The sequence below is a fragment of the Brassica oleracea genome, chromosome C4, assembly GCF_000695525.1.
Source record: "Brassica oleracea var. oleracea cultivar TO1000 chromosome C4, BOL, whole genome shotgun sequence".
Classification (NCBI taxonomy): Eukaryota; Viridiplantae; Streptophyta; class Magnoliopsida; order Brassicales; family Brassicaceae; genus Brassica; species Brassica oleracea.
The window spans coordinates 19,543,551-19,552,397 of NC_027751.1; the positions used below are offsets into that span (position 1 = coordinate 19,543,551).

At 40.9% G+C, this 8,847-nt stretch overlaps 1 protein-coding gene and 1 long non-coding RNA gene across 3 annotated transcripts in view; both read left to right on the forward strand.

Annotated features, from left to right (window-relative positions):
- The first annotated feature begins 275 nt into the window (after positions 1–275).
- Positions 276–1,932, forward strand: LOC106340960. 2 transcript variants are annotated; one of them, XR_001269545.1, is made up of 3 exons: positions 276–855; positions 938–1,087; positions 1,375–1,932. It is a non-coding gene; the product is annotated as an uncharacterized LOC106340960 (long non-coding RNA). The 2 variants fall into 2 exon arrangements; XR_001269546.1 differs by having other exon boundaries at positions 276–693.
- A 219-nt stretch (positions 1,933–2,151) lies between these two features.
- Positions 2,152–8,847, forward strand: part of LOC106337434 (centromere-associated protein E-like) — a 13,633-nt gene continuing 6,937 nt past the window's right edge. Inside the window, 17 exon segments of the mRNA XM_013776538.1 lie at positions 2,152–2,447; positions 2,524–2,613; positions 2,683–2,700; positions 2,703–2,777; positions 2,780–2,799; positions 2,894–2,963; positions 3,696–3,754; positions 3,831–3,909; positions 3,990–4,060; positions 4,150–4,209; positions 4,283–4,425; positions 4,504–4,606; positions 4,682–4,762; positions 4,895–4,963; positions 5,029–5,088; positions 5,172–5,330; positions 5,482–5,766. Of these exon segments, the coding sequence (XP_013631992.1) occupies positions 2,315–2,447; positions 2,524–2,613; positions 2,683–2,700; positions 2,703–2,777; positions 2,780–2,799; positions 2,894–2,963; positions 3,696–3,754; positions 3,831–3,909; positions 3,990–4,060; positions 4,150–4,209; positions 4,283–4,425; positions 4,504–4,606; positions 4,682–4,762; positions 4,895–4,963; positions 5,029–5,088; positions 5,172–5,330; positions 5,482–5,766 (1,575 nt within the window). The 5' untranslated portion in view covers positions 2,152–2,314.

The window sequence follows — 8,847 nt, forward strand, 5'->3', positions numbered from 1 at the left end:
TAACGCAAAACTCTTAATCACAATACTAAAAGGAGAATAAGGTGAGTGGTGAGAGTGTACACGTCATTTAAAAAAAATCAGCCTATCAGAAGTCTCTATTTCGCCATGTCATATCAGTTCAAGTCGAAAATGAATAAAAATAGGCTTCTTCGCGTGGGTTTATAATATTAATAATTGGCCCAGACCAAGCCCACATCTCAAATAAAGCGTTGATCGTTTCAAAGACTCCGTCTTCTCCGTTTCCTATACCAATAAATCTCCGTTACTCTCTTCAACAATCAATCATGTTCTTCACTTCCCTTTAGTTTCACCTCCGTTTCTTTCTCCTCTTTTATAAACCATGTCGAAGTGCCTCTCCCGAGGTTTTGGGAGGCTCGAGGCGGCGAGCTTGGATGTCGATATGCTACCCCTCAAAATATTTTTCTTTCAGTCTCAAGAATGGTGTCTCTTTTGGGCATCTTGACCTGTTTTTTCTTTTAGTATTTTTTCTGAGTCATTCTTCAATTCAAGCTTAGAATCCATGTTTTTACTTTTCTGTTTAGCTTTTCATTTTTCATTTTTTTTTCTCACCAGCTTCTGATGTTTCTTTTGAGATTTCCAGCTAATATGTTGTAAAGTTCTCTCCTTCTGTACGTCTTTAAAAGAATCCAACACAATCAACGGTTTGAAGACATTCCTTTGGATTCTGTTTAGGTACATGTATAGATATTCATAGCTGGATCTGAGTTTCTTAGTAAGCTGAATATATTTTTTTCTGAGAAAGTGATTAAAAACAGTTAATTCATACTTTCTTTAGTTTGGTTCTACTGATTTAGTGACTTTCAGACTAACCACCAGCTTCAGGTGCTAATAAACGTATGAAATCTGAATAAGTTGGATTTTGAATTTTAATCTTGGTTTACAATGCTTTGTCTTAATCTTCCTTTTTAACATGTAGGACAACTATCAAGTTTTCAACTTGAACAAACTATATCTAAATGGCGGAGGCTGAGAGCTTTGTCCCTTTTCAGTGCATAAGGAATGATGTCATTTGGAGACTCAAATCCTACAAGCATGATTGGATCAGTGCTTTCAGAGCTGAATTTAGGTATGTTCATATTTCTACTTTTTTGCTTTTACAAAAAGTGTTACTTTTTGAGAGAGATAAGGTTGATCTTCATTTATGAAAAAAAACTAGGGGTTTGTATTAATAATTAGAGAGGTTGTGCATTTGTCAAGTTTCGTACCCTGAAAGAAACTATTATTTTCTGCATGATTTGTGCTGCACTTGAAAAGTTAAGCCTGATTTCTTCTATGGTGATGATAAGTTTAAATTTTAGAGATCATGTATGTGTTGGATGGCTTAACCAACCTTTCTATGGGTCATTTGACCAGGCTCTATCCCAGGATCAGACGGATAGAGACATTGCCAAATGAAGTCAGTACAATTTTCTCAGAAAAGGATATATTGTGAAACATGCACAGCAGATAGAAGTACTAAGACATCCTGCAGTGGGAGGCTTTTGGCTGTGGATGGAACTCAACACTCAAGAGCATTGTGAAAGGAGTTCCACTGATTTGTAGGCCTTTCCAAAGCGAGCAGAAGGTAAACACAGCGTACATAGTAACTGTTTGGGAAATAGGGATTCAGCTGGAAGGCTAAGTAGAAAGAGGAAAGGTCGAGAGAGCTGTGAAGAGGTTGATTGTGGATGAAGAAGGTGCAGAGATGAGGGATAGAGCATTAGTTTTGAAAGAAAAGTTCAAAGTCTCTTTGATAAGTGGAGGCTCCTCATACAATGCTTTGGATGAGTTCGTCAAATAGTTGACGATAAAGAAGAGATGTTGAACTTAATGTATTTATTACTAAAGACCATTGATCATATTGAGTTATATGGATTAACCTTGATATTGTAAAATCCACTGAGCAGTTTTGGTTTTGGAAATAAAAACCAGTTGAAATACGCTTTTATATGTTTTTAGTTTCCGAATACAAATTTGTCAGTTTCTATGAAGTATTTGGATACAATCTATACATATGAACCCGCAGCATCATATACAAAAAATATTACCCTCTCTCTGCAACAACATCACTGATCAGAGTAGGTGACCCACGATATAAACTCAAAAAAATATACCATGTTCAGCACAATCAGTCCGCGCTTGCGCGGGGACTCGCTCCTAGTATTAATAAAAATTTGAATGCAACAAAATATAGAAGATATTATTGCAATTTTAATGCAATTCAAATTCTCAAGGATCTTGTTTTTGGAGGATAAAGATTCCAATTTTATTGAAATTCAAATTGAAACGGCAATTTCATTAATTAGGGAAGAAGATGGAGAAAATCTGTGTTGAAGTGAGAGTGAGACCGGAATCATCATCGGAAAACGCATCTTCTCTGTGGAAAGTGGAAGACAATCGTATCTCTCTCGACACCCCAATCTCAGTCGTTTCTTCTTACTATTTCGGTACTAAAACCTTGTCAATGATTATGGGTTTTGATTTCTGTGCATCAAAATCTCGTCATCTTTGTCTCTTTTGCAGATCATGTGTTCGACGAAATGTCTACGAATGCCTGCGTTTATGAGCTTCTTACCATGGATACCATTCATGCCGTGGTCGAGGGTTTCAATGGTAACCTAACCTGGTCCAAACCTGAACAGTTGTTGAGTTTGATTCTGTTTTGATGTGATTTTGTTTTAGTTACTGTGTTTGCTTATGGGCAACTAGTAGTGGGAAGACGTTTAAAATGACCGGTTCTGAGACTGATCCAGGGATTATTCGGAGGTCTGTGAGAGATGGATTGAAAGAATACCAATGGTAAGCATCAGAGAACTACCCCTGTGTGAAGTTACAAACAAACAAAAAGACTACAGCTTTTAATTTGTGTTTTTTTATATTCTTTGTTTCTAAGATATCCGATCACGAGTTTCTTATCCGGGTTTCGTACATGGAGATTTATAACGAAGAGATTAAGCCCGGGCGTTCGGGTACCCGTTGGCATTCGGGTCGGGTTTTTCGGGTTTTCGGATTTTCGGGTTTACGCTTCTAGGTTCCATACTAAAATTTTATTAGTATGGGTCGGGTTCGGATAATAACACTTCGGGTTCGGTTCAAAATTGTATTGCATCATAAAACCCATAAAGTAATCATATATCGTACGGATTCGGGTTATATCGGTTCGGTTCGGATATAACCAAAGTAAAAAACAAAATTTTGAAGTAAAACATAAAGAAAAACATCTAAATTAAATAAAAATTAATCTATCATATATAAAATTGATAAAATAACAATAAAATGTTAAATCAAGCATGAAAACAAACATCATTTGTAAACAATATGTACTGCCTTATAGAGAGTAGACTTTTTATTTCAATGAGCAAATTATAAAATACTTATTTATAACTAATTGTGTACTTAAAGCATTTATTAGAATTTTAATATTTATTATTATATATAATATTACCACAAATATTGAATTTAATAATTGGAATACTTATATATATTTCAAAATATTTATATTGACTATTAATTTCGGATTTTTCGGGTTACCCGTTCGGGTTCGGTTAATAACACTTCGGGTTCAGATATTTTTTGTACCACCCTACAAGACCCGTTCGAGTATTTTTACGTTTCGGGTCGGATAACGGATCGGGTTTTTCGGTTCGGGTTCGGTTCGGATTTCGGATTCCGGATTTTATGCCCAGGCCTAGAAGAGATCAATGATCTCTTAGCTGTTGAGAATCAGAGACTTCAAATTCATGAACATTTGAAGGTGAATAGATTATCTTCACAAGTGATATTACATCTTTTAGTTTGATTATACACACTTGCTTCTCTTTAATGTGTAGCGTAGAGTCTTTGTTGCTGGCCTTACGGAAGAAATAGTTAATGACGCAGAACAGATTCTAAAGCTTTTAGATTCTGGAGAAGCTTTTAAAACCAAAGTTAAATTTATAAGCTTTTTTTATTATGTAATAACTTGTATTGACCTGATCGTCTTTAATTGAAAGTGAATAGGCACTTTGGTGAGACAAACATGAACGTTCACAGTAGCACGTCCCACACCATCTTCAGAATGGTGGGGTTTTCGAAACCTATGAATGAAACCTTCAACTGTTTTTTTTTTTTGAAGTATTTGTTCTGATACAATATCTCTGGTGGGATAAGGTGATTGAGAGCAGGGGGAAAGGAAACAATTCTATGGATCCTATCCGTGTCTCAGTCTTGGTGAGTGATCATTTTCTCTACGGGTGTAGAAAGCTGTTTATTCTCTTATGTGCCTTCTTTTAATGGATTCTAGAATCTGGTTGATTTGGCTGGATCTGAAAGAATTGCCAAAACTGGTGCTGGTGGAGTACGCTTGACGGAAGGGAAGTACATTAACAAAAGCTTAATGATTCTTGGGAATTTCATCAATAAACTAAGTGAGAATGCTAAGCTAAAGTATTTCCTTTCCCTTTAGTTGGCTATACCCATAACAGCGATACAGCTCAGCTCACTTCTGACATTCTTTGATTATAGGGGACATATTCCGTACCGAGACAGCAAGCTGACTCGAATTCTGCAGCCTGCACTTGGTGGTAATGCGAAGACTTGCATTATATGCACTATAGCACCAGAAGAGGTAAAGTTGTTTTTCCTGTCATGTTTTGCATGATCAGTCAACTGACTTATCAAAGTTGCACGATCATGTGTGTAGTACCATATTGAGGAATCAAAAGGCACTCTCCAATTTGCAAACAGAGCCAAGAGGATCACCAACTGTGCTCAAGTGAATGAGGTCTGCATTTGAATTTTAAAGCATTTGTAATTCTATTGATTCTTTGGAGAGATATATAAACTCTCTATTTCAACCTTAATACTCTGTGATTTTTGTTCCTTTCGAGAATCTGACATTGTTTGAATGCTCTAGATCTTGACTGATGATGCTTTATTGAAGCGCCAAAAGTTGGAGATAGAGGAGTTACGTATGAAGCTTCAGGTATAATCAAATTTCGATTACATCTTTGGAATGGGGGACAATGCTAACATTAGTAATTTTCGTAGGGATCCCATGCTGAAGTGTTGGAACAAGAGATAATGAGGTTAAGCAATCAGATGCTCAAGGTAGTTTTTTGTGCTTTTTTCTTTGAATAGAACATTGAGCAGACACATCATACAAAACAGCTATCCTTTTGTTTTATTTTCAGTATGAATTAGAATGTGAAAGGCTAAAAACACAACTTGAGGAAGAGAGAAGGAAACTGAAGGAGCAGGAGCAGGAGCAGTGGATTAAGGATCAACAGTTGAAAACTGAGAACATAATCAGTCTTGTCTCTAATTTAGACTTCAAGAGGAACCAGTCAGAGGTACGGGTTCATTAATTGGCTTAGGTGATGTCCTACCTACTAACATGTCATCAGTGTTGTTAAAGAAGTTATTATTGCTTTTAAGCTAATGTGGTGGAGTCATGTTCTTGGTGTAAAAAAGAATTGACAATATTGACGTCTTTATTGGCAGGAATTTATCAGTTTCAGAAAGAAACTAGATGAGTCAAACAATGTTAATGATAGCAGTGATGTTCCTGGGACTCCTTGCTTTAAATCAGCTACACGCTCCTTTGTGGTTGCTCGGTCAAATTATTCAGGATTGCCTGATTTTAGTCCCATGGTTGATGCATTGGGAGACTTGGCTGATGAAGACACTTGGGCAAAGCTAAACAAAGGTTTTGTTCCAGACCTTGACAAACTTCAATTTACACCTGCATTTAGAAGTCAACCGATTCCTTTAAATACAGCAACCATGGTGAGTAGATACATTTACTTTAACTCTTTTCTTTGGTGTTCTTGTCTCTTTATCCGCTTGCCTTTTCATATCAGCTGCATTCAAACACTCTGGTTTGTCAAAACTGGCTGGTATCTTAGCTCATATATGCTGATATTATCCAAATTTATATGCTGCTCGTATGGTTTTCAAGAACACTATGGTGAGAATTTTGTTTGTACAGGATTCGGTTGATTAGAATGATGAACTTAGGAATGGGGTGACTAAAGACGCTTTTATTAGAATCAAACAAGAGGTTACAAGATTGACGGGAAATAAGGAGACAAGATCAAAGGTTTAAGCAACAGGATCAAAGAGATGATTAGGAAACCCTAGATCTAGCCGCTAGTGTGTGTAAGTTCTTGTAGGTGATATCGAGCTCGCCGAGTTCGATGGCCCACTTCGTGAGTCTGCCCGATCTGTTGGTGTTTTGGAGTATCGTTCGGAGAGGCTGGTCAGTCAGTACCTCCACTGAATGTGACTGGAAATATGGTCGAAGCTTTCTCGCTGCTTCGACGACTGCTAAAGCCATCTTCTCCAGGGTTGGGTATCGCGTCTCTGGTCCGGTCATGCGCCTGCTCGTGTAGAAGATGGGCTTTTGTTCGCCGCGGTCTTCCTTTATCAGAACGCTGCTGACTGCAGCTTGTGACACTGCGACATAATGAGATAGAACATCACCGACGTCCGGCTTAGCGAGTACTGGAGGTGTTGTCAGGTACTGCTTGAGTTGGGTAAATGCATCCTCGCCCTTCTCGTCCCAAATGAACCTCTTGTTTCCTCGTAAGAGATCGTAAAAGGGCAGGCACTTGTCGGTGGATCTGGAGATGAAACGATTTAGAGCAACTATCCTGCCCGTGAGCCGTTGTACTTCTCTACTGTTTTTTTGGACTCGGGAGGTTCAGGACCGCGGATATTTGCTTCGGATTTGCCTCGATTCCTCGCTGTGTGACTATGTAGCCGAGGAACTCGCCTGAAGAGACACCAAACGTGCATTTTGCTGGGTTCAGCTTCATGCCGTATTTGTTGAGAGTTTCGAAGCATTCTTGCAGATGACGGAGGTGGTCAGTGGCATGGAGCGACTTAACCAGCATGTCATCGATGTACACTTCCATGGTGATGCCCAGCTTGTCTGCGAACATCTTGTTCACAAGTCGTTGATAGGTTGCTCCGGCGTTCTTCAAACCGAACGGCATGACCTTATAGCAGTAGGTTCACCTGTCTGTGATGAAGGCCGTCTTCTCGCGATCATCCGGGTGCATCATTATTTGATTGTATCCAGAGAAGGCGTCCATGAAGGTTAGCATCTTGTTTCCGGCCGTAGACTCGACTAAACGGTCGATGTTGGGAAGAGGGTAACTATCCTTTGGGCAGGCTTTATTCAGATCGGTGAAGTCGACACAGACGCGCCACTTGCCATTTTTCTTTTTGACGACTACCGGATTTGCCAACCATTCGGGGTAGCGGACCTCAGCGATCGAACCTGCGCCGAGTAGCTTGTCAACTTCTTCGTTTACGGCCTTCGACCTGTCAGGGCCGAGCTTACGTCGCTTCTGGCGGATAGGTTTGAATGTTGGGTCGACGTTTAGTTCGTGAGTCGTTATAGTCGGATCAATGCCCTTCATGTCTGCCATAGACCAAGCGAATGTAGACACGTTCTTCCTGAGGAAATCCAGAATTGACTGCTGCATTTCCTCAGAAAGGTACGCGCCAACCCTCACAATTCGACTCTGGTCGACGTCGTCAATAGGTAACTCTAGGACTTCGCTTTCTTGAGAGCAGACTTTTGAGGTTGGAGTAGATACTGAGTTTACGGATAATGACGACCGCTGAAGTTTGACTGTGGCGACTAGGAGATCTCTGGCGGCTCTCTGGTCCCCGCGCAACGTTTTAATCTTCCCGTCCGTGCCAGGGAACTTGACGCACTGGTGGTAAGTGGAAGGAATGGCTTGCATTGAGTGTAACCAAGGGGTACCGAGTATAGCGTGATACGGAGCTTTCGTGCTTACGACGGCAAACTTGACTGTTCGAGTAACGCCGCATGCACGCACCGGGAGGCGGATCGTTCCCAAGATAGTTTCTGAAGACCCGTTGAATCCGGTCTCGGTTTAGTCGACCACTTCTGGGAAGTCGCGACTTGTCGACGATAGTCTTTTACAGAACGGACAGTGTCTCCGCTAGGAGGGGAGCCTCCCATGATGACATTCAATGACTGTCCCGTTTGTACTCGCTTAGAGTCTAGCAAGGTGCGGAGGTCTGTGGATATGTTAGTGTCATGCGCTGGAGGTTGAAAATGACCTTTAGCTTACTCCAACTGTCGTCGTACTGGTGTCATGCGGTGGAGGTTGAGAATGACCTTTAGCTCGCTCCAACTGTCGTCGTAAGTCCGTTGGTTTTGAACGGTTGAGCTGTATGCGAAGGTCGCATGCGCCAGCGTTGAGTTTATCTCGGAGGTCGCTAATTGGCTCTTTGTTGTTGTTAGTGTCGCTTGTCGAGATATGTCGAGACTTCCGTGTATCCAGCATCGTCCGGAGATCTCTGTGCTTGGGACTGCTATCATTTTCGGACTCGAACTTCCTCTTCAGGACGTCTCTCAGATCTCCGAGTACAGGCGCATCGTTGTTAACGTCGTCGGACGACAAAGATTGCTGAGAGAGTATAACCTCGATGCGTCTGCGATTAGCAGGATGCTCTTCGTCGGCTGAGGAGTCTCCCTCACCATTATCCTTTGGGGTTTCCTCCTCGTCGTCTCGTCGTTGAGCGTCGTTTTGTCAACCTTTGCCGGTGGCTTTGCGCTGGGCTCTTCTTTCCTTGTTCTTGCTCCAGCTCTTGCCATTCTTTGGTTTAGCTTTCAAGGGTTCGAACTTAGAAGGGTTTGAACTTAAATTCACCGCTCGCAAGGGACGAGAGATAATGCGCGTATAGTGATTTGCACTCTGTCGTATCGTGCCCTTTGACATCGTGATACTTACAGTGTTTGGTGAGATCGACGGTTCTGGAAGGTCCTGCCGCTGATCCTGCTGCTGTTGTAGTTTGGGTCGAGCAAACGGCGTCGACTGGTTTGTC